The sequence below is a fragment of the Leucopleurus acutus genome, assembly GCF_964270905.1.
Source record: "Leucopleurus acutus genome assembly, chromosome: 3".
Taxonomy (NCBI): domain Eukaryota; kingdom Metazoa; phylum Chordata; class Mammalia; order Artiodactyla; family Delphinidae; genus Leucopleurus; species Leucopleurus acutus.
This window is the reverse complement of record NC_139145.1, coordinates 130,047,932-130,073,792: the sequence shown is the minus strand read 5'-3', so window position 1 is coordinate 130,073,792 and position 25,861 is coordinate 130,047,932. Positions and strand designations below refer to the sequence as shown.

The 25,861-nt window shown below is 38.0% G+C and overlaps 1 protein-coding gene across 2 annotated transcripts in view; it reads right to left on the bottom strand.

The window, feature by feature from the left end:
• Window positions 1-25,861, bottom strand: part of PDE4D (phosphodiesterase 4D) — a 1,125,373-nt gene that overhangs the window by 346,113 nt on the left and 753,399 nt on the right. The window contains exon 1 of one of the 2 annotated variants that reach the window (XM_082837395.1): window positions 16,927-17,120. The exons of the other annotated variant lie outside the window; for it this stretch is intronic. Within the exon in view, the coding sequence (XP_082693521.1) occupies window positions 16,927-17,015 (89 nt within the window). The 5' untranslated portion in view covers window positions 17,016-17,120. Of the gene's footprint in view, window positions 1-16,926; window positions 17,121-25,861 lie in introns of those variants that run through there. 2 annotated transcript variants of the gene reach the window in all.

Sequence of the window (25,861 nt, the reverse complement as noted above, 5' to 3'; positions counted from 1 at the left end):
GACTGCTTCTGTCAAGCAGGAGTAAATCATTAAATGCTGTAGATGTGTATTTATTTTAAGTATTTACAGAAGTCCCCATGATTTCTTTCCAGTGTCTAAATATGTTGTTTGTGCATCTGTTTATGATATTATGAAATCTCTCCTATGCTAATAAGAATTAGGATTACTTTTGGATTCTACTAAAAGCATGACTTTTTCATACCGATTTCACATGGAGCAAGATATTTGTATTTTATGTGCAAAATTTACTTCATCTGAAAGGATTTACTCTAACATCTACATCCTAAAAACCCTTTCTACTCAAACTGGATTAGTAGCATCGACACCATCCTGGAGCTTGTCAGAGATGCAGTGTCAGGCCCTACCCTAGACCTACTCAGCCAGAACCGGCATTCTAACAAGATCACCAGGAATTAAGTGTGTACATTCAGTTTTGAGAGGCCCTGGCCTAAGCCACAGAATTTAGTATTTGATTATAAGTTGCCTTGTTCTCTTCAGCAAAAGCCTAAGTACCCCTGCAGTTTCTGGTGCTGGGCCTAAGCTAGCTATTTATTCAAATACAGTAAAATGATTGAAAATAAAAGAAAGAAAAAACATTTCCAAGGTAAAAATAAGCCCTGAAAAACAGACCACGTCCTTTGTTTATTTTCCCAGGTTTATTTTGCTGTCAGATTCCTCCATAAGGCACCTTCTCAGAATAAGTTCCTCCAATGGAGGTTGAACTCCATCATGCCACGTGGATCAATCTGTATTCAATGAATATGGGGCTGATTATCTACTTAGAGGATGATGCTTGTCCCTAGCGATCCTCTTTCTGTCTGAATTTGGATATTCTGTACCTTGTTATCACCCTGGCAGCAGACAGGACAACAGGGAGTTGAAAACTAAGATTAGTCATTTTGCTTTTCTTTAGTAGTTTGGCTGAAATGTGTGATAGGTTGAAATATTGGGTCAAGTGAATCCTGTGGACTTTATCATGTCACATAATAAATTTTAATTTATCACTGATCAAACAATTAGCCATTTGAAGAAGCTATTTGGTTTGTATCGGAAACAATATCTTAGTGAACTGAAAAAATGAATACGACTTCTAGCCAGACCCAGGGAGTTACTGAGGCACTGAGAAAAGTTGGTTCTGAGGATTATATTTTTAGGAAAACCTCATTTCCGAGGAATCTAAAAGTAAATTTCAAATATAACAACATCCAGAAGCCACTAAGGCAGAGACTAAATTTTAAAAGAGAACATTATAAATCCTTAATTCCTTTCCCAATTTCTGACACTAACTTTTCAAAATTCATGATTTCAAGTATCTGTCTGGTAATAAAGTATATATTATTTCATGTCATGAAACCCCCAGAATACATTTATACTGCCATGACTTTCCTTTCTATTCTACCTAATATGCCACCAATTAGAGGACGTTAGGACTGGATTTTGAAAGCTTTAAGAACTAGGACCCACAGTTATTACACACGCTACATTTCTCCAATCATCTTTGAGAAATTAATGATTACATTTTGACATGGTACACACTGAACCTGGGTCAGCCTGCTTACTTGATAAACTAGAAGTAAGACTGATATCATCAATCAGTTTATGATGAACTTTACAGGCAAAACAGGATTTTATATGTCAGCAGAATCTCGACATTAAAAAAATAATAATGACAAAGAAAGAGGAAAGAGAAGAAAAGAAAAAAAAACTGCTTTAAGTGCATGAGTTGAAAAAAATCTTTGAAAAAAGCAATACAAATTTATTGTTTCTTGACTTCCACTGCCTATGTACTAGCATGTTTAAACAGGTTAAGTTCACTTAGGAAACATCCAAGACAACTTTTCCAAGAAATAATTTATGGGAGAGAAAACCTGACTTAAACTCAGCACAAGATACATAACTAGAAATAAAAAACAGGAGACGGAAATTTTAAAATAGAAGATCACTAACTGATTTTGATAACAATGATTATTACTGGGCTGACAAATGTATATGGATAAAATGTAAGAATAAGATCATAGACTTAAACTAAATATGGGTCAAGGAGAGGGAAAGTTCTATTTCTGCACAACAGGCCAAATTTCCTACTATAGTCAGTTATTTCACAGTTATGTGTTATTCTTCATTAGGAGAAATACAGTGTGAATATCTCACTATTACCCATATCATTCCTGGAAAAACGGGTCCAATCAGTCAGAAGATCCATCTCTGTAAATAAAAGGTATTAGACAACATTGCTCTTACTAAGTAATCATTTATTAAGATGCTGTCATTGAAAGTGGAATACCTCATTGGTGATGATGTGGAAAACTGGAACACGGCTTTGGGGATTATATAAAGGGTACAGTCACTTTGGAAATCTATTTGGCAATATCTGAAAACATACACATAACCTACAACCCCAAAATTCTACTCCTTGAGATATACCGAACTTATGTGTATGCACACAAACTTACACATACTACATGCAAATTTGTTCAACAAGTGACATATCCTAAAATGTTCAGAGCAGCTCCATTCATAGTTGCCTCAAACTGGAATACCCAAGTATCCACCAACAATAGTAATTGGCAGTAAATTTACTCAATGCAATACTATCACAATGAGAATGAGCAATCTATAACCACACAAAAGAATATGGATGAATCTCACTAGCACATTGTTGACCAAAAGAAGCCAAATCAGAAGAGATTGTATTGTACAATTCCATTCATAAAAGCACAAAACTGGCAAAACAAATCTATGCTCTTGGAAGTTACTATAGTGCTTATCTTTGGAATTAGAGTGACTGGAGGGAGGCATGAAGGGGTATCCTTGGGAGCTGACTACTGGTTATATGAGTAAAATTGGTTAAGCATTTTTTTTTCTCACCTAGTAGCACATTCACACCTATAATAACCAATTAGAATCTCACAGAGTGCTAAGGGTTACATAGAAATAACTGGACATAGAAAGAGAGCCTCTCCCTTTTTAACCAACACTGGGAAGGCAAGATACTTTTTTTTTAAGTCATAGAGGGCTAACATAAACATTAAGCCTTTTAAGTTCATTCCAAAACACAAGATATTGTCTCCCCAGCCAATAACTTCTTCTTCCCCTTTCTTGGCATTTCTGCAAGTCATATGTTCCTGATGTCTCTGTTGCCTCAGCTCACATGGATTTCTTTAGCAGGAGAAACCTGATGTTTCTTGTCCCTAAGTATCTCAGCCAAGGCTTAGGAAAGCAGCACATACAACAGAAGTTGTAAGGGTCATTCTTATCCTTGACAAGGGAAGACAGGGCAAAACCATGCCCACTGGCAGCAGTACCACTGGCAACTTTGCTCAAGACATTTTGAAGTTTATGACAAAGAGCTAAGGAGAGCTATGGCAGGGAAATATCTAGTCATTTTCTAGGAAACAGTAATATTATAAAAATAAAATGGTAATGTGAGTGATAAAATGTTTTCCTCTTGTAGTTCATCTGATATCAGGGCAGTGATACTTTGTGGAACCCACAGATGAGAGCTTTTTGTAAAGTACAACCCAAAGATGGCAGAAGGATTTTCTTGTTATGTTTTTCTCTCCCCTAAAGTGACCACCCTTTCACTAGAGAATGTATTTATGTCATCAAGCTAATGTGATTCTTAAATAGGACATCAACCTTCCCTTTGGACGAGAACACTAATCAGATTCAGCTAGTTTTTCATTCTCTATCTCAACACTGCCATATGTAAAAAGAAAGATCTCTGAAAACCGCGGATACTTTACAGAGTTAAACCTCTCCTCCCAGCTAATCTACTTTGTTATTCTATATAAACAAATTCTGCCATTACATTCTGTTACTCATAACAACTTTCAGTAGATAGTCCACAAATCAATTAAAGACAAGTTAATTGCCAAGAGGGATCAAGCAACAAGCATTAGAAGCCTAATACTTAAAGGTACCATCCAAAAAATGTATGTGTTAGAGAAAAGTTTGGTTTGGCTAGCTTTCCTTCTAATCCAAGATTTTACATTTATATGATTAGTTTTGAAGATCAAAAATTCATCACACTGAGACTTCCCTGGTGGTCCAGTGGTTAAGAATCTGCCTTCCAATGCAGGGGACTTGGGTTCAATCCCTGGTTGGGGAACAAAGATCTCACATGCCGCAGGTCAACTAAGCATGCACGCCTCAACTAGAGAGCTCACATGTCACAACTCGCATGTCACAACAGCAAAAAAAAAAAAAAAAACACTCTCTCCATTCAGCCACTTAATGTCTTTTGATTGGGCATTTAGTCCATTTACATTTAAAGTGGTTATTGAATGCACGTTCTTATTGCCATTTTGTATATTGTTTTGGGGTTGTTTTTGTAGGTCTTTTTTGTTCCTTTCTTCTTCTTTTGTTCTCTTGTGATTTTTTTTTTTTTTTTTTTTTTTTTTTTTTGCAGTACGCGGTCCTCTCACTGTTGTGGCCTCTCCCATTGCGGAGCACAGGCTCCGGACGCGCAGGCTCAGCGGCCATGGCTCATGGGCCCAGCCGCTCCGCGGCATGTGGGATCCTCCCGGACCGGGGCACGAACCCGTGTCCCCTGCATCAACAGGCGGACTCCCAACCACTGCGCCACCAGGGAAGCCCTGTTCTCTTGTGATTTGATGACTATCTTTGTTGTTATGTTTGGATTCCTTTTTCTTTTTTGTGTGTGAATCTAGTATAGCTTCTTGGATTGTGTAAATTGCTCCTTCTATTCCATCTATTTATATTTCCGTGTATTTTTACAATAAAGGTGAAGCAAAGGCAAATTCACTCAAGAGATTGGAGTCTGATCTGACCAAGAACACAGTCAGTAATGAGGTCAATACCCATATAGTTTCATCAACTTGATGCAATCTAAGTGATGCCTTGTCTGCCTAGGGCTGCAAATGTACCCATGGATGTATGGAATGAAAATGTTTCAACTTACATATTGACATTTTCTCCATGAAGGCTCCCTTGAGTTCCCCAAGCAGAATCTCCCATTGCAGTCCCTATTTTATTTCGTTTTGTTGTTTATTTTCTGCTATCCTCCACTAGAAAGTAAGCTTTATGAGAGCAAAGACCCATCCCCCAACCACTTTCCTCTTCATTTTATCCCCAATATAAGGTCAATATTTTTACGTGGCTAATAAAGCACCAGGCACAGGGCTGTGCTGGAACCATCCACACTAGTTGGCAAAAGTGAACTGTTAAATTTTCAGGAGTATTTCTAAGTCAGTTGTTATACCTAGTGACTATAAAAATTAAGTTATTTAAACTTACAATTAAATAAATTATGTTGAAAAGGATGGTATTAAATATTCAAAACTCATCACTTAATAATTTTTTTTTTTTTTTTTTTTTTTGCGGTACGTGGGCCTCTCACTGTTGTGGCCCCTCCCGTTGCGGAGCACAGGCTCCGGACGCGCAGGCTCAGCGGCCATGGCTCACGGGCCCAGCCGCTCCGCGGCATGTGGGATCTTCCCGGACCGGGGCACGAACCCGTGTCCCCTGCATCGGCAGGCGGACTCTCAACCACTGCGCCACCAGGGAAGCCCCATCACTTAGTAATTTGACTACACTTTACTATTATCTATGTTCTTGAGGTCATTTACGTCTATTGTACCTATATATGCCATTCTGCCTCTCTCGCCAACTGCATATTTAGTGACCTCTGTGGCTTGAAGTGGGCTGGTGCGAGAATTTTTGCCACAGAAATCAGCAAATACTACAAATAAGCTTTTCTGGTGTCTTCACAGAGAACTGGCTGTTAACATTTACCAGCATGCCACTGACCAGGCTTATCACTGGCATTTAACAAACAGTCTCTGAATGAATGCATTCGAGTGTTTTATTCATGGTCACGTTAGTTCTTACAGAGTGTGTTCCTCTAGCCCAGTACAGAGTTCCTCTTTCTCAGGTTCACTCCCAGGCTTTCTTTTTGGAATGTCGCTTACACATTTGTTGCTCTTGGGATGTCTGTCTTTTGCATCAGATTGACTTCACCTACTTAAGAGCTAGAGTGGTCTTCACGCTTTTCAATGCTGGGTGATGGGTTTGAGCTGACGAACTCCGACGTCTCTTCAGCTTTAACTCTCTGTGCCATGATACGCGGAAAGAGGGCAGAGTGTCCTTACTCTTGTCAGGGGCCTAAAAGCATTGGCTGATCAGTTCATTCGTTCAATACATATACATCAAGCATCTACTATATGCCACACACCCTTCGAGGCACTGGCAATGCAGAGGTGGAAAAAAAGACAAAAATTGCTGCCACATGGAGCTTACATTCTAGTATGTATTACTACTAAGTAACATTAATTTTAGTGTTGTCTACGTGCCAGGCATGACGTATGGCTAACACACTTAATCCTCACACCCTCCCATTTAACAGATGAGAAAACTAAGGCAGTCTGAAGTGAAGTAGCTTGACCAATGTCTCGGAGCTGTAAAAGTGTTGACATTTCAACCTCAGCAGTGCAGCTGGAGAGACAACCAGCTCTTAATCACCATACCCGGCACCTTGTCAAGGTGATGCTGTTTTTCTATGTGCAAGGTGCTTGTAAGATAATTGTTTATAGGTGAGCTGTATTGTGCTATCCTGTAACCAAGAGTGGTTCCAATGATAACAGTTAACCACTATGTAACTTACAAGAGAAGCATCACAGAATTGGTGAAACCCTAAGGGAAGTGTAGAAAATGCTATTAAAGAGATGGTAGGCAGGCCAACTTTTATGTACATATTTCATTTAAGGGCACACTGGCCCTTTAAAGCAGACATTTTTATTTTCCACTTACAGACTGGGAATCTGCTAATGGAGGTTAGGGAATTACCCAGTTAAGAAAGCAGCAGAGCTGGCATTCAAGCTTGGTCTGTTTGGCTCTAAAGCCAAAGTCTCCCTCCTATACCCTGCCCCCTAACACAATGTGCAATGGTTGGTAACCATGATGTTATTCTCATAATGACTGCTGTGTTGCCTATAAGGAAACTATTTTACTCATCTTCAATTTAGCTAATATTACTCACGATTTGGAATATCATTAAGAATGATGTTTCTACATTCAAGACAATGCCAATGGAATAAATAGGCATGAGACAGGATGAAGTTGACCTCTGTAGTTCAGAGAATCTTCTGGCTCCTCTGAACAGCTGGCCAAGGAGCAACATTTTGGTAGTAAAATACGACCATGACCAGTGTTTTTGGCCACAGGAAATAGGCTAGATGGAAGCTGATGAAGCAAAACTCGGGGAGAGGAGAGAAGCACATAAAATCACTGATTAGTTTCCTTTTTTTGTCCATAAGAAACACATATTTTGATGCGTTCGCTTAACACTACTTTAAGCCAATCTCAATTAGGTTAGAAGACTGTTCAGATATTATTTTTTTAATATATTTTTATACAGCAGGTTCTTATTAGTCATCAATTTTATACACATCAGTGAACACATGTCAATTCCAATCACCCAATTCATCACACCTCCATCACCACCCCCTCGCGGCTTTCCCCCCTTGGTGTCCATACGTTTGTTCTCTACATCTGTGTCTCAATTTCTGCCCTGCAAACCAGTCCATTTGTACCATTTTTCTAGGTTCCACATATATGCGTTAATACACGATATTTGTTTTTCTCTTTCTGACTTACACTTACTTCACTCTGTATGACAGTCTCTAGATCCATCCACGTATCAACAAATGACCCAATTTCGTTCCTTTTTATGGCTGAGTAATACTCCATCGGATATATGTACCACATCTTCTTTATCCATTCATCTGTCAATGGGCATTTAGGTTGCTTCCATGACCTGGTTATTGTAAATAGTGCTGCAATGAATATTGGGGTGCATGTGTTTTTTTGAATTGTGGTTTTCTCTGGGTATATGCCCAGTAGTGGGATTGCTAAATCATATGGTAATTCTATTTTTAGTTTTTTAAGGAACCTCCATACTGTTCTCCATAGTGGCTGTATCAGTGTACATTCCCACCAACAGTGCAAGAGGGTTCCCTTTTCTCCACACCCTCTCCAGCATTTGTTGTTTGTAGATTTTCTGATGAAGCCCATTCTAACTGGTGTGAGGTGATACCTCATTGTAGTTTTGATTTGCATTTCTCTAATAATTAGTGATGTTGAGCAGCTTTTCATGAGCTTCTTGGCCATCTGTATGTCTTCTTTGGAGAAATGTCTATTAAGGTCTTCTGCCCATTTTTGGATTGGGTTGTTTCCTTTTTTAATATTGAGCTGCATGACCTGTTTATATATTCTGGAGATTAATCCTTTGTCCGTTGATTCATTTGCAAATATTTTCTCCCATTCTGAGGGTTGCCTTTTTGTCTTGTTTACGGTTTACTTTACTGTGCAAAAGACTTTAAGTTTCATTAGGTCCCATTTGTTTATTTTTGTTTTTATTTCCATTCCTCTAGGAGGTGGATCAAAAAAGATCTTGCTGTGATTTATGTCAAAGAGTGTTCTTCCTATGTTTTCCACTAAGAGTTTTATAGTATCCGGTCTTACATTTAGGTCTTTAATACATTTTGAGTTTATTTTTGTGTATGGTGTTACAGAGTGGTCTAATTTCATTCTTTCACATGTAGCTCTCCAGTTTTCCCAGCACCACTTATTGAAGAGACTGTCTTTTCTCCATTGTATATCCTTGCCCCTTTGTCATAGATTAGTTGACCATAGGTGCTTGGGTTTCCCTCTGGGCTTTCTATCTTGTTCCATTGATCTATGTTTCTGTTTCTGTGCCAGTACCATATTGTCTTCATTACTGTAGCTTTGTAGTATAGTCTGAAGTCAGGGAGTCTGATTTCTCCAGCTTCATTTTTTTCCCTCAAGACTGCTTTGGCTATTTGGGGTCTTTAGTGTCTCCATACAAATTTTAAGATTTTTTGTTCTAGTTCCATAAAAAATGCCATTGGTAATTTGATAGGGATTGCATTGAATCAGTAGATTGCTTTGGGAAGTATAGTCATTTTCACAATATTGATTCTTCCAATCCAAGAATATGGTATATCTCTCCATCTGTTGGTATCACCTTTAATTTCCTTCATCAGTGCCTTATAGTTTTCTACATACAGGACTTTTGTCTCCTTAGGTAGGTATATTCCTAGGTATTTTATTCTTTTTGTTGAAGTGGTAAATGGGAGTGTTTTCTTAATTTCACTTTCAGGTTTTTCATCATTAGTGTATAGGAATGCAAGAGATTTCTGTGCATTAATTTTGTATCCTGAAACTTTACCAAATTCATTGATTAGCTCTCATAGTTTTCTGGTGGCATCTTTAGGATTCTGTATGTATAGAATCATGTCATCTGTAAACAGTGACAGTTTTACTTCTTCTTTTCCAATTTGTATTCCTTTTATTTCTTTTTCTTCTCTGATTGCCGAGGCTAGGACTTCCAAAACTATGTTGAATAACAATGGTGAGAGTGGACATCCTTGTCTTGTTCCTGATCTTAGAGGAAATGCTTTCAGTTTTTCACCATTGAGAATGATGTTTGCTGTGGGTTTGTTGTATATGGCATTTATTATGTTGAGGTAGGTTCCCTCTGTGCCCACTTTCTGGAGAGTGTTTATCATAAATCAGTGTTGAATTTTGTCAAAAGCTTTTTCTGCATCTATTGAGATGATCATATGGTTTTTATTCTTCAATTTGTTAATATGGTGTATCACATTGATTGATTTGCGTATATTGAAGAATCCTTGCATCCCCTGGGATAAATCCCACTTGATCATGGTGTATGATCCTTTTAATGTGTTGTTGGATTCTGTTTGCTAGTATTTTGTTGAGGATTTTTGCATCTATATTCATCAGTGATATTGGTCTGTAATTTTCCTTTTTCATAGTATCTTTGTCTGGTTTTGGTATCAGGGTGATGGTGGCCTCAGAGAATGAGTTTGGAAGTGTTCCTTCCTCTACAATTTTTTGGAAGAGTTGAGAAGGATGGGTGTTAGCTCTTCTCTAAATGTTTAATTGAATTCACCTGTGAAGCCATCTGGTCCTGGATTTTTGTTTGTTGGAAGATTTTTAATCACACTTTCAATTTCATTACTTGTGATTGTTCTGTTCATATTTTCTATTTCTTCCTGGTTCAGTCTTGGAAGGTTATACCTTTCTAAGAATTTGTCCATTTCTTTCAGGTTTTCCATTTTATTGGCATGGAGTTGCTTGTAGTAGTCTCTTAGGATGCTTTGTATTTCTGCAGTGTCTGTTGTAACTTCTCCTTTTTCATTTCTAATTTTATGGATTTGAGTCCTCTCCCTCTTTTCCTTGATGAGTCTGGCTAATGGTTTATCAATTTTGTTTGCCTTCTCAAGGAACCAGCTTTTAGTTTTATTGATCTTTGCTATTGTTTTCTTTGTTTCTATTTCATTTATTTCTGCTCTGATCTTTATGATTTCTTTCCTTCTGCTAACTTTGGGTTTTGTTTGTTCTTCTTTCTCTAGTTCCTTTAGGTGTAAGGTTAGATTGTTTATTTGAGATTTTTCTTGTTTCTTGAGGTAGGCTTGTATAGCTATAAACTTCTCTCTTAGAACTGCTTTTGCTGCATCCCATAGGTTTTGGATTGTCGTGTTTTCATTGTCATTTGTCTCCAGGTATTTTTTGATTTCCTCTTTGATTTTTTCAGTGATCTCTTGGTTATTTAGTAACGTAGTTTTTAGCCTCCATGTGTTTGTGTTTTCTATGTTTTTTTCCCATGTAATTCATTTCTAATCTCATAGCATTGTGGTCAGAAAAGATGCCTGATGTGATTTCTATTTTCTTAAATTTACTGAGGCTTGATTTGTGACTCAAGATGTGACGTTTCCTGGAGAATGTTCCATGTGCACTTGAGAAGAAAGTGTAATCTGCTGTTTTTGGATGGAATGTCCTATAAATATCAATTAAATCTATCTGGTCTATTGTGTCATTTAAAGCTTCTGTTTCCTTATTTATTTTCATTTTGGATGATCTGTCCATTGGTGTAAGTGAGGTGTTAAAGTCCCCCACTATCACTGTGTTACTGTCGATTTCCTCTTTTACAGCTGTTAGCAGTTGCCTCATGTATTGAGGTGCTCCTATGTTGGGTCCATATATATGTATAATTGTTATATCTTCTTCTTGGATTGATCCCTTAATCATTATGTAGTGTCCTTCCTTGTCTCTTGTAACATTCTTTATTTTAAAGTCTATTTTATCTGATGTGAGTATTGCTACTCCAGCTTTCTTTTGATTTCCATTTGCATGGAATATCTTTTTCCATCTCCTCACTTTCAGTCTGTATGTGTCCCTAGGTCTGAAGTGGGTCTCTTGTAGACAGCATATATATGGGTCTTGTTTTTGTATCCATTCAGCAAGCCTGTGTCTTTTGGCTGGAGCATTTAATCCATTCACGTTTAAGGTAATTATCTATATGTATGTTCCTATGACCATTTTCTGAATTGTTTTGGGTTGTTTTTGTAGGTCCTTTTCTTCTCTTGTGTGTCCCACTTAGAGAAGTTCCTTTAGCATTTGTTGTAGAGATGGTTTGGTGGTGCTGAATTCTCTTAGCTTTTGCTTGTCTGTAAAGCTTTGATTTCTCCATCAAATCTGAATGAGATCCTTGCCGGGTAGAGTAATCTTGGTTGTAGGTTCTTTGCATTCATCACTTTAAGTATATCATGCCACTCCCTTCTGGCTTGTAGCGTTTCTGCTGGGAAGTCAGCTGTTAACCTTATGGGAGTTCCTTTGTATGTTATTTGTCTTTTTTCCCTTGCTGCTTTCAGTAATTTTTCTTTAATTTTTGCCAATTTGATTACTATGTGTCTCAGTGTGTTTCTCCTTAGGTTTATCCTGTATGGGACTCGCTGTGCTTCCTGGACATGTCAGGGAAGTTTTCGACTATAATCTCTTCAAATATTTTCTTGGGTCCTTTCTCTCTCTCTTCTCCTTCTGGGACCCCTATAACGTGAATGTTGTGGCATTTAATGTTGTCCCAGAGGTCTCTTAGGCTGTCTTCATTTCTTTTCATTCTTTTTTCTTTTTTCTGTTCTGCAGCAGTGAATTCCACCATTTTGTCTTCCAGGTCACTTATCTGTTCTTCTGCCTCAGTTATTCTGCTATTGATTCCTTCTAGTGTATTTTTCATTTCAGTTATTGTATTGTTCATCTATGTTTGTTTGTTCTTTAATTCTTCTAGGTCTTTGTTAAACATTTCTTGCATCTTCTCAATCTTTGCCTCCATTGTTTTTCCAAGGTCCTGGATCATCTTCACTATCATTATTCTGAATTCTTTTTCTGGAAGGTTGCCTATCTCCACTTCATTTAGTTGTTTTTGTGGGGTTTTATCTTGTCCCTTCATCTAGTACATAGCTCTCTGCTTTTTCATCTTGTCTATCTTTCTGTGAATGTGGTTTTTGTTCCACAGGATTGTAGTTCTTCTTGCTTCTGCTGTCTGCCCTCTGGTGGATGAGGCTATCTGTTCAGATATTATTTGATAACTTTATATTTTGATCGATCACTAAGCCCTGTTCTACACCAAATTTACAAGTGTTCTTTCTTCAGAGGAAGATTCTGAGTTGAGTTAAATGAGGCAATTTAGTCTATTGGAATGACACCTCTCATTTTGGAACTTCTCCTTGTGTGGTGATGAGAAGATGTGATCAGAAAACGGGAGGTGGCCAAGTGACTAGAAGTCTAGCCTCTAGGACAGCCTGCCAAGGTTCAAACTTGGGCAAGTTTCTGAAACTCTCTCTGCCCAGTTTCCTTATCTGTAAGAAAAAGGCAATGCCAGTCCCCCTTGTGTGGTTGTTTTGTGGGATGAAATAAGATAATGTATGTAGAGCCCTGGGAACACTGTCTGGCACATAATAAGTTCCCAATACAATTTAAAACTTATTACTCTTGCTCTGGACTTCTGACCACATGTGTGTTGTGTAGCCTCTGATCCCTGAACCTGCAATTCTTCTCTTATTTGGTGGTAATTATATCCATCCTCTTCACTTGCCCTAAAAAATTGAATGAGATGAGCTACGGAACAGAACACTAAAAAGAGCAGTTATTAACATCTGTTACATCTGAAAGGCTTTCCAAAAAAATTTTTTTAATGCCATACAACAAGAGGTGCTAATGTGATACTTAGAAAGTTACATCCTAGCTTACTGATTTGTGGGTGGCGCTCTTTTCTCTTTCTAAGACTTGGGCTCTAGCCAGCATTTTCTAGTGGGAAAACTGAGGTTTAATTTGACAGCTATTGATGTGCTACACTTCCGTTTCAGTTGGAACAAAGAGTAGCTAAGAGACAGTATTTTCCAATTGTCCCTGCAAATAACTGCTACTTAAAAATCTCCAGATCAAAGTTGTGGATTCAGCATAACTGTCCAAGATTTGCACAGGAGGTGATTTAAGTTTATCTAGGGTTGTTTGTTTCTGCAGATAGTCAATAATGTAGTATAATCCATGACGCCTATTAGTGTAAGGGGCAGGAAAACTAGAGCATGCTTTGTTTCTGGCCTGTGGGATGTTAGTGAAATCACCTCTACCCCGCACTTCAAGGTACCTTGGATGGTGTTCTCCTCTACTTGTACAATACCCACTCCGCAGTCCCCATATAATATGTTCCTCTTAACATTCCTTTTTGAGAAGACAGAAAGCAGAAAGTTTTGTGATTTGTTCTGGTTGGAAGACAAGACCATGTCTAGAAGAGTAACTTGCTATTTCAAGTTTCCTCGACTGTTACTATAACTTTAAATAACAACATTTTTAAAAAACAAAATGTCCTAGTGTTCCCTTGGGGAGTTGTCAGAGCCCACCAATCTGCTAAGTACTAGCTCCTTGTTCGTTCTTCGCTTCCCATATCATTTTCTTCCCAATTTTTTCAGGTACTATATTCAAACCTTCAACGTAAGTTCACTCACTGACATTATTTTCTCAAATCTAACATAAGCACATCATTCCCCCCACTCTCTCCTCTAAGACAGACATGAGAGGTGTGGCTCTAAAGTAATGATTGATTCTTATTCCAGGTCCACAGAGGAAAATTAGCCTCCTTAGGATGTAATCCTCTTTCTCTCTCTGTCTGTCTCTGACTCTCTCTGTTTCCATATCAAGTCAAACTTAGCTTAATAAGCTACATATTAATTATATTTGGCTTTCTCTGTAAGTACATCTTACCAATAAAAGGCAAAAACTCGCCACCGCTGAAAAACGACTTTCAAATCTACTTTAAGCATAACTACCCAAGGTTGTATTTCTCAGGGATCAACACTCATCAAATACATATGATTTACTGTTACTTTAAAAAATCAGACTCTTTACAGACTTGGCTTTTCTTCATCCTGAATGCCACCAGGGAGTGAAAACAATGCCAGAGACAAATATTCCAGCTTAAACCCAAGTGTATCACCAGTATCATGTGTAATATCCATTCAATCTTCAAAGAAAAAAATAACACTCTACTAGACACGTGTGGGGATTTTACAAAATACAAAATTATTTTTATTAAAGAAACCAACTTGTAAAGGAGAAACTCAACAAAGAAATTTTGGTTAACACCTAGTTATTTCAGTTGCTTCAATAGTGGAATTATGTGTAAAGCCTCTCAAAGGTCAAGATAAGCTTAAGTTACTTCCATGTTTTAAAGATCTGTGTGTGTGTGTGTGTGTGTGTGTGTGTGTGTGTGTGTGTGTGTACACATACATAAATACTTCGATTCATGGTGCATTTGAGGTGGTGTTGTCTGTTAAAAGTTTAAAGCTGTACAATAAGCATCTTTTTTTCATTATTGTCAGTATATTGCTGGGACTGGATGCATACTCTCTTTTTTTTAAGCACTGAGAGATCTCTGAAAATGTGACATGAGAGTGTCCAACTGCTGTCCTAGCTCCTTAACCTTCCACTGGACTCCTGGCCTATGATAGGCCCTGATCATATCAGCAAGTTGATTTTACAAATAAAAGGGTGACACCAACTAAGAGAGTGTAGCAAGATGCTTCATCGAACATGCATTAATGGCATTCTCCTCGCATGTAAGGGAGCCTCTGGCCTCAAGGAATTTATAGTCCATAGGGAGAGAGAAAATAGGATCCACAGAACAATGAAGACAGTACATATAAAAAGTTAATTATTTTACGGGCAATTAATATTCAAATTAAAAGCAAATATATGAGGGACAAAGTCTCTCAGGTTTCAAAGGAGATTGGCCCATGATGGCTATTCTGGATGTCACTCTCACCTCTTAAACTCATTATGAAAGAAACTTGTTAGAACTACAAACACAGGGCATTTAAATACATAGAAAACTCATCCTTAGACATTCCAGTGTTTGTTGTATTTCTGAAAGGATTAAATTGACCAAGGAAAAGGAAAATATCTTTGGCATACCAAGAAGGCAAATTTCATAATATGTCTACAAATCATACAGTAGAGCTTAAACTCTGCATTTCCTGAGATTTCTGAAATTTTTTAGTCCAACACACTATTGTTTTCACCTTACCCAGCAGTTTGATATTTATATTTAGAAACTTGTTATCAGATCTCAGCGATAAGAAGTGTCTAGAAACTACCATCTATTGGAAATATGTACAGTAATGCTTACAAATCTTTGATGAGCATACATCTTAGCCCATAATAAGCATGAGATGCAAATAATAAACATGAGAAGTGCATTCAGTAGAAAGTAAAGCATAGAGTAGGCATATAATTTCTAATGTTGAAGCAGAGTCTTAACTGTAACAAATGAACATAATTAATAAAAATAAATGGTATTTATTTTGTTTTGGAGTAGAAGTAGATGTACATCTAGTAGTAAGGAAGTACTACTTACACCTTTAACTGCCAACTTTTATTTACCCCTTTCAAAGTTTGCTTATGCATTTTTACTAGGGAATTTTGTAATTTGATTCCTCTGATTTTATAGCTCCCTAAAATATTCCAAGGGTACTATCTTTCACACTGTCTAAAACAAATAAATAATTCTTGTGAATTATTTTAATCTAAACTTTGAATATTTTCTATGCGAGTAAATCAGAACACATTTTAATCCAAATTTAACACATACTTTTATAAAGGCCTGGTAGTTTCTACATATGTTACATTTGGTCTAAAGAAGGAAGACCTATTCTTGAGATTTTGCAGACAATTTCACCTCCATTTGCTATTGGTGAAATAGCTTGCGGTGCTACAGACTAACCAATCAGAAACAAAAACTGTGTGAAGAATCAATCTTTTTTCTTGTAAATATCTAAAACACTAGAGCAAAGAAGGAAATCAAGGATTTTTCTGTCTTCTGTTTTTCCTAGTTATTTGATCAAAATAAGCTAACTTGGATGTAAAGCAAAGCTGTAACTGACAATTTATTGAGGTCATGAGGTCAACATTTTTCATATGATTTCTATAGAAATCTTTAGACATAACAGATTAATAACATATATACTTCAATTTCATAGTTTCTATTTCTCCTGGGCAACATTGAAACTCTGAACTACAACCTAGACCACAGAGATAGTATCCACTTTTCCATGTGAATGTGACCTGAAACACTTATAAACAACACAGCAGTGTTTTGTTGTTGTTGCTTATTTGCTTGCTGAATCAAACTAGAACCCTTTCCTTACATTTAAAGGGTTAACTGGAGATTAGTATGACCAATTCTGGCTACATTAAGTCCATTCGGCTGGCTAACACACTTCTTTTCCAGATACCAGTCACAGGAATGCTTTTATAAGTTCACCATTTAACTCTCAAAATCAGCTTTTAGAGTTAGTCAATTTCCTTCTACTTCTGTGGGTTCCCAAATACCCCTGACTATGTTAAGGTTCACATCTTCTTAGCTCCTATTCTGTACACTACCAATTCATCCTGCCAATGTAATGTAGTATAGGAAACAGAAATTAAACAGATCAACACAGGGCAAAGACTTGTTTGCAGGGGGCCTAAAGCTACAGAGGCTGATGAAAAAAGAAAACTCTTCCCAGCCACAAAAAGAAAGAGCAATACCTGTAGGACTTTGAGAAACGCAATCTTGATTTGACTCTTGTGGAGGGTCCTGGTACTGTGACTCCCTGAAGATCCCAAACAAAAGCCATGTGTAAAGAAGTTGGCAGGATCGCTGGCAAGTCAGAGTGGATGCAGGGCCCTGGGGCCGGATGGCCCCCGGAGGACCAGGAGGTACTTGTGGCCAAGGGAGGGCATTTCCTCTGTGCGGTGCTCTGTGTTGCCAGGGAGGTGGCGGGTGGCTGAAGCAGGACTGGAAGAGGTGGCTGGGACTTCCTGCTGCGTGACACTCGCCCTTTGCGACAGAGCTTGCTTCACTTCGACTTTATCTCGTTAATAACGTGAGAAACGCTCCCTTGCAAATTTGTTTTTAAATATAGCCCTGATTAAACAGCACAGTCACATGCCACTCCTGGAAAGCACAACATGCACTCACACACACACACACACACACACACACACACACACACACACACTGTGAAAGGCATGATTGAAGTGTGAAGTTTAAGAAAAAAAAGTAAACAGAGGGCCTTTGTTTAAAAAAAAAAAAGTAAATACATGCCCATGACTGGGAAATTCAACAGAGATTTACTAACTTTCACACAACTAGCCACCAAATATCATTTTCCTTATTTCAACTTCTCTTAGAAACAGGGATGTACATAGTTATTAGCAAACCTCACACAAGGATTTAATGGTCTCGATAGACCCGCGCCTCCTTGCAAGTCAGCTTGAGAAGAAAGCAGGCAGATCACTTTCAGCGCTTTGGGCAGCTTTTCCCTCAAGGAGATACTGTGTCACCTTGGAAAGTGAGTTATAACACGTGACTTTGACAACAGAGATCAATTTTCTTGTGCATTTTCTATTCCCTAGAAACATTTCTTAACTGTCTGATAAGTCTCTTAAAACAAACTTCTTTCAAATGAAATAAATGATGGAAGCCACATAGAACCCTTCACATGTTTTAAGAGTCCAGCACATCTCAGCGAGGCATCTATTTCAAGAGTATGCTTCAGGAGTCAAAGGACCCCAGTGCTGTCATAGGTCCTCACCACCAAGTGCTATTTAATGTTAACAATGTGGCATAATTCCACCAGTCCCTGTCCAAACACTGCCCCGCCTGTGACCTCAACTATAAACCAAGGCAGAGCTCCACTTCTCTGGGATAAGATTAGAGAGGCGAGGAGTGCCCGGCAGTGATTTAACTCCCTCCGGACTGGACAAATATAACCAATAGTTGAGCTTGGTAAGCATCACCACGTCTGCCAAATTTTGAGACCCCCTGTAGCCAAACTATCTCTTCTTATATGCCCAAGGGGTCCAAACTATTCCTGTAGTTTCTGTAAAAGCTTAAGTCAGTAAACATGACACTTATTTTCATGACAGCATCCAGCACACCAGGGGTTCCTGAGAACACTACAGGTTCCGTATCAGCCTCGGGAATGAGTAACAGAAAACGTTTTTACGGTTTCACCTCTGTGTTATCTGACAGATGGGCTAAAAGAGGGTGAGTGATAGCTGACTGAACAGCGGCGACCTTGGAGAAGCCAGAAGTTCAAAACTAAACACAGTCTCTCCGAATCAACTAGCAATATTTTCATGCTTCACAAACTACACCCTTTTGTATGTGGATCCCCATTTCACAGGAGCAAGATTGGTGGCCACCTTTCTGGTATTCTTTGAGAGGACAGAGAAAATGTCCATACCTACCCCAGCCTGCCCTTCTGGTGTATGAAATTCCACCATTAGCACTTTATTCCCATATTCTATTTAATTCCCATGTCAGGACAGCTCTTAGGAAGTGCAAACATTCCTGGAAGAGCTGACACAGAGCTGAACAAGTCGGGGTTGAATAGAATGGCTTCATCTGAGACTGAAGCCAGACAATGGAAGAAAACTGGGAGTCTGGGTGAAGAGGGGGGATGTCTCTGAAAACTGGTAGAGTGGGAGGTGGATTGGCATGAAGGGAGGGAGGGGGGTGGACACAGAACAAGTAAGAGAATAGGAGGGAAGGTACTGGCGAAGAGTTCCTTCATTCACCTTCCATGCAATACAAAGCTCTCATTTTATCCAGTGGCATTTCAAATTTTGTAGGACAAATAGCATCACTGGTTTTTAAATACGGAAGTTGCAGTCCATATATACAACATTGGAAGCAGAAAAATATTGTTTGCATTGTTAGCCCAAACGCACTTGTCAAGGAAAGATGGACCCTGTCTTCCCAGCCAGGCTAAAGCCAGCAACACGCATTTTGACCGATGCTTGTCTTTGTTCATACCAATTTACATTTTGAAAAGAATGTTCTGTTAATTGATATCTAATTGATGAAGTATAAGGGCATAATAATAATGCACAATGAAGGTATTATAGAATGTCTACCTTCTTCTAAAAGAAATTGAAGGAGATGCAGAGTTGTCTTTTTCATTATTGCCGAAACGTTTCTTCTTTTCCCTCTCTGCTTCTTGAAAGCAGATATCTAGAACAGTTAAGCAAGATCAAAACAATGGAACTATAAATGTGAAACGATGAGCAGAAAAATGGAAACTTTGGTCCTTTTTCCTAATGTGAAATTAGATAAAGATACAAGAAGTATCTGCCAATGTTAATGTTATTTTCTCCTTAAAAATAATTGCTCACCACCTCCATCCCATTTCTTCTGTACAGTTAGGCATAATCCCCCTTAGGTAACCAGGTCTCAGCAAGGTCACGGAAATAAACTAGTTATTTCTGAGATTAATTATGAGCGAAGTTAAGCCTTGATTTCAAGTATAAACATTAATATTATTTGAGGGACTGGCTAGTACTTCACAGACATGAGAATTTAGGCAATTGGAAACAATAAGAAAATTAAATAAGATGTTTGCTAGGATGAACCTGTGCTGTCATTTGTATTTCAAACAGCTGGTTATCACTTTCACTTCACATGTACTAAAGGACAGAGAAGGAAATGAAGTAGAATCTTTTGAATGTTTTAATTTGTTATAGTAGTAAGCATTTATTTCCCAGAAGTTGTTTTTGGAAAAGCATGATTGAATATCAGGGAGAGATGTTCCCTCAGTTTGTCCCTGAGACAAGCTCTTCTTTTAGAAGTTGGAACCTAAACTTATATGGCAGAGAAAACCACGTTCTGAAATCTAAACTTTGTGTTCACCCAACTGTTATTCACATAATTCCTATCCTCTCCAAAATCGCAAGAAAATGCCTGCCTCCTGCCAATAACGTAGATCTTATGTTTTGCAGAGCTCTAAGTAAGACGTTTTTGCCTCTTGAACATTTCTGGGATTTTGGTTCCAAGATTCCAGATGTTAAAATGCAAGTTTGGGGTTTGATGTTTGACACAGAAATTCAGAATTTCCTTTATAGGAGATGGTTACTATGAATCAAATCTGAAAAATCCCGAATTTAAAAGTAGGAGAATTTAAACATAAGCCACACAAGCATTTATTTACACACCAAGCCACTGTCTGATAGGCGGAAGGAGAAGTTCTGAGCTAAACTTCAGAGAAACAGACAGATTAATGGGCTTGTGTGATGTTGAAATACATTGCCTCAGGAAACCAGAGCAGGCAGAGATATGGGTGCAGGATAATGCAGTATTTTGAAATAGCTGCTGGTTGCAGACTCAAAGGCAGCAGAAGTTAATGAGGAAGCCAGCAATTGCATTTCGTTTTCATGTTACCAGCTACCTCTGATAAGCATTTCATCATAACAATTCGATTTTCAGGGTGATCCATTGCAAAAGAGTGTGCCGAAAGGAAATTTAACAAGTGGACTTGTGCACTTCTGAAACCTGATTCATTCCATGTAAGTAACTGTGGTTTAAACAAGCCCTCTTATTACATTAATACAGTATCATCATCAACTATCAATTATTACTCCAAATGGAAATGCTGCAAAATAACGCTGTTTTCTTGGAATTGCTTTCAAATAGTCATTCTAAATCTTATGTGTGTCTACTTGATTTAGAGGTGAATTATTCCATGTTCTGAAATGAAGGAAACTTCGGGAACTGTTTTTTATGAGTTGTAACCCAGGGGAGTGCTAACAGAATTGAAGGTACCCCATAGTCTTAAGAGCATTAGGAAAGCACACTCTGCATATTAATCTGCTTCACATGCATCCTTTACTCATATATATTCCAGGACACAAACAGGAATAAAATGTAATTAAAGAGCTAAAATTATTATTATTTTATTAGTAATTATTTTATTACAAAAATTTTTTAAGTTTTTTAAAATTGATGTATAGTTGATTTCAATGTCATGCTAGTTTCTGCTATACAGCAAAGTTTCTAAGTTATACATGTGTACTCATATGTATACATTCTTTTTTATATTCTTTTATCACAGGACACTGAATATAGTTCCCTGTGCTATACAGTAGGACCTTGTTGTTTATCCATTCTATACATAATAGTTTGCATCTGCTAACCTTAAACTCTCAATCCATCCCTCTCCCACCTCTCCTCCCCCTTGGCAACCACCAATCTGTTCCCTTTGCCTGTGAGACTATTTCTGTTTTGTAGATAGGTTCATTTGTGTCATATTTTAGATTCCACATACAAGTGATATCATATATTTGTCTTAGTCTATCTGACTTCACTCAGTATGATAATCTCTAGGTCCATCCATGTTGCTGCAAATGGCATTATTTCGTTCTGTTTTTATGGCTGAGTAGTATTCCATTGTATATATGTATCACATCTTCTTTATCCATTTATCTTTGGACATTCATGTTGTTTTCATGTCTTGGCTATTGTGAACAGTGATACTTTGAACATAGGGGTGCATGTATCTTTTTCAATTATAGTTTTGTCTGGATATATGCCCAGGAGTGGAACTGCTGGATCTTATGGTAACTCTATTTTTAGTTTTTTGAGGAACCCCCATACTGTTTTCCACAGTGGGCTACACCAACTTACATTCCCACCAATAGTGCAGGAGGGTTCCCTTTCTCCTCACCCTCTCCAGCAATTGTTATTTGAAAAGAGCTAAAATTATGAAGACATAGAATAAAATAAATGAGGCATGATTAAATATAAGAATAAGAGATAAAATAAAACTGGATTGTGAATCAAAATTCTTTGTTATACACTCAAGATTTCTATCTACATGTTTTAGCAATTTGGAAGATAATTAGGTCAAGCCCTTTCTATCAGTAAGGCACTGAGTTCTATTTAAACACTTGGGTAAATGAGGGTTGTAGGGAAAAAACAGGGAGGAAGAAATGAGAGGGAAGAGAAAGACGTTTTATGTTTCTTAAGTGTCTAGTAAGTGACTGACAAAGTCCTAGGAGATTTTTTTAAGTAGTCAACAGGAAATATTTCTAGAGTCAAATTCTTTAAAATTTGAAATTAGTATAGGCTAATCACTTGAAATAAAGAACTAAACATGATGTTTTAAAATGTGTGTAAAAGTCTTCTGGGGTCAGTAAGTGTCTAAATTTCTGTATGTGAAGATTTTAAAAGTCAGAAAAATTTTATTTTCAATATTGTACTCATGATTGAAGACTGAAAAAATAATCCTCCTTAGTTATTGACTGGTGAGTGAAAGGGTGGATACAGAACTTCCTCTTGAAAGCCACTTCCTCCAGGAAGCCTTCCCTGCTTTCTCAGACCAAGGGATGTCTCCACAGCACTCTGCACTTTAATCTTTGTCACTGTCAGCACATTTGCAATTACTTTTTCAATGTCTGGCTTCCCTGACAGACCTAAACATCATGAGGACATAAACTGTGCCTGCTTTCTTACTGCATCCTCTGTGCCTAGCAAAATAAACAAGTCACAATAATTCTGTTTAATGAATCAGTAAACCAATCATCTCAGGACTTCTTGAAAATAAGATGCATCACCTACATTATATTCTTTTATGTTCCTAAATAGGGGCAAAAAATTTCACCATGGGTAATTTAGGTGGGACTTACCTATTTTCTCTGTCCTTAGATGCACGTTCTGACAAAGTCACAACTGTAGCAATCAATCAATTAAAGTAAAATAAAATAACAAAACCAGAAAAACCACTGTCATTGTTATGACCAAATGAATACAGGCCTGTCCCCAGAATTGTTTGTTTGTCTGATTTTTGATGAAACACCATTGGGCAAGTATTCAGGGTAGCCCCAGTAAGGGAGATTAGAGCCACAGTTATGCTATGAACTTGTCATATGACCTTGAGCACTGTTGCCTGACCTTGCTGAGTTCAGTGTCTTATCCAAAAGAGAACCATTGCAGAGTTTTTGAGATGAATGGAGTACTTTACATAAAAGCATTTAGAGGGCTTCCCTGGTGGCGCAGTGGTTGAGAGTCTGCCTGCCGATGCAGGGGACACGGGTTCGTGACCCGGTATGGGAGGATCCCACATGCCACAGAGCGGCTGGGCCCGTGAGCCATGACTGCTGATCCTGCGCGTACAGAGCCTGTGCTCCGCAACGGGAGAGGCCACAGCAGTGAGAGGCCCGCGTACCGGAAAAAAAAAAAAAAAAGCATTTAGAAAATGTCACCCCAGATTTTAGGCACTGCTACTAATGTTGATAAGCTTTTTGGAGAACTAGAAAAACTATTATCCATACTGCTAGAAACATTTCTAGTTTTAAGAATTGTCCTCTAAAATGGTCACTTCATGAGCATGGTAAGTCAGCATATCATTTAACCTGTTTCAGAAGGGTAACAGTCTTCAGTTTTGATTGTCCTTTTTTCCCCCATTTATAATTTTTTATCCTAAGTGTGTAAGGACAGAATATCAAGCTGTTACGTTTAAAGGTTAATCTCACAGCAAAATTTTAATGTTTATTTGCAGATTGAAAACCCTCTACTGGTTCTGTTTAAAAAACTAAAAAAAAAAAAAAAAACTTAAGTGGTAAGGGATTCTACTAAAGTTAGCTGATGGAATTTTTCTCAATTCTTCAAAATCCTGGGCTTCACCTAAATATAGAAACATTACCATTTATTTATTTATTATTTTTTTGCGGTACGCGGGCCTCTCACTGTTGTGGCCTCTCCCGTTGCGGAGCACAGGCTCAGGACGCGCAGGCTCAGCGGCCATGGCTCACGGGCCCAGCTGCTCTGCGGCATGTGGGATCCTCCCGGACCGGGGCACGAACCCGTGTCCCCCGCATCGGTAGACGGACTCTCAACCACTGCACCACCAGGGAAGCCCCATTACCATTTATTTTTTGAAAACTTATGGGATCCTGAAAACAAGGTGTTTAATTGGAAAAGCATCTGCAGCGCAGCACTGATTCCAACTCATGCTGCTCTCCTTGTTGACCACACACCAAATAAGGGCAGAAATGGCCTCTTTGAGTTTTTTAGAATTATGTTAACAAACAAGAAAAGCAGTGATGGAATTACCAGGCTGAGAAACAAAACTACTCCCTCGGGAGAAAGCAAAAAGTCCCCAAATACCATGAATCTCTAAATAACAACAATCTCATGTTTTCAACTTTGGCGATAGGAAGTTTTTCCATGACAGTGTTCAATATCTCGCTAAATCTGGATATCCGTTTATTGGAGCCAATATTCATAAACTTTCCCATTCCTGGGCACTTATTGACCTGACACCCCCAGGACGCCTTCCTCACCCTGCCACTCCCCGTGCACTGACTGATTCTGTGAAGTAAGCATCATCATAAGGTCAGGGTATTTTTTTAATTCCTTATTTTACTATGACAATATCAACTACTTACTTGGTATTTACAGTGTGATAAGAGCTTAACATAACTTATATTATCCTCACAACAATATACCGATAACAGCTTACCTTGTATTTATTCTGTTTTCTAGCTAAGGAAATGGAGGCTTAAAAAGTTAGTCATTTGCCCCTATGCTCACACAGCCAATGAGTGGCAAATCTGAGGTTAAAACTGAGGCCTCAACAGTTATAAAACCTAGGTTGTTAACCAGTATATGCCTAGACAATAAGTGAGCTGAGGAATGAATGAGGGAGAGTGGGTGTGGGTCTAACTCGGTGCGAAGTGGCTAAGGATACAAAAGAAAAATGGTCCCTCTTTATAGAGGATTGTGACTGAGAAAACATCTTACCTCATAAAAACATCTCTGTGACCTAATGGTGGTCAGCATTTCCTCAATAAAATGTATCAATATTGCTCACAACATTAAAACCGACTAACTGTCCCTTGGCATTTTTCTTTCACAGATAAAGGGGGCACAAAAAAGAATGCTGTAAATAGGGCACTCAGTTCTGGAATATTCCAGAATGAGTTGAATTACAGATGGCAAAAACACAAACTTGATGAGCCATGTAAAACTTGTTTCAGAAAAAAATGTAGAATATGGTTCTTGCCATATCAAAAAGAGATTTTTTTTCCAAAATAGTATTATGAAAATTTTCAAAAATTTAGAAAAGTTGAAAGAATTCTACAGTGAATTCTTACCTAAGCTGTGCAGCCACAACTTAGGTTCTGCCTGTAACATTTAAGAGCTTGCTTCTTAACAGGTGATTATTATATTGGACTTGAGCAACGAGAACTATACTGTTATAGTGAGATTCATCTGAACAATATGCATGGCTTGTACATGATGCTGACCTACATTTAAGTCTCTATGCCCTATGACCTACATTTAAGTCTCTCAGTTCATACTGAGTCTATTGTAAAGTGCGGACTTTGTATAGGCAAAGACGATGTATTTGTTAAATGTAATGTAAATACCATAGTGTATTTGAATTCCTAAATCTTACTAACAAAAGCAAATTAATGACTACACAGTAAATGTTAAAGATATGCTAAAGATTATGAATTATCAAAATCAATATCCATTTAGGTGATAAAAGCTGTCAATCATGAGCTCTTATTCCACATTAGTCCTATGTAATACGTTTTCTGGATTGTTTCATACAGGGTAATTCTCAGTAAATTATGACTTCAGTCAGGTGACTAGAAATGGGATGACTGGGCATATTACACAGTTTCTGATATTGTA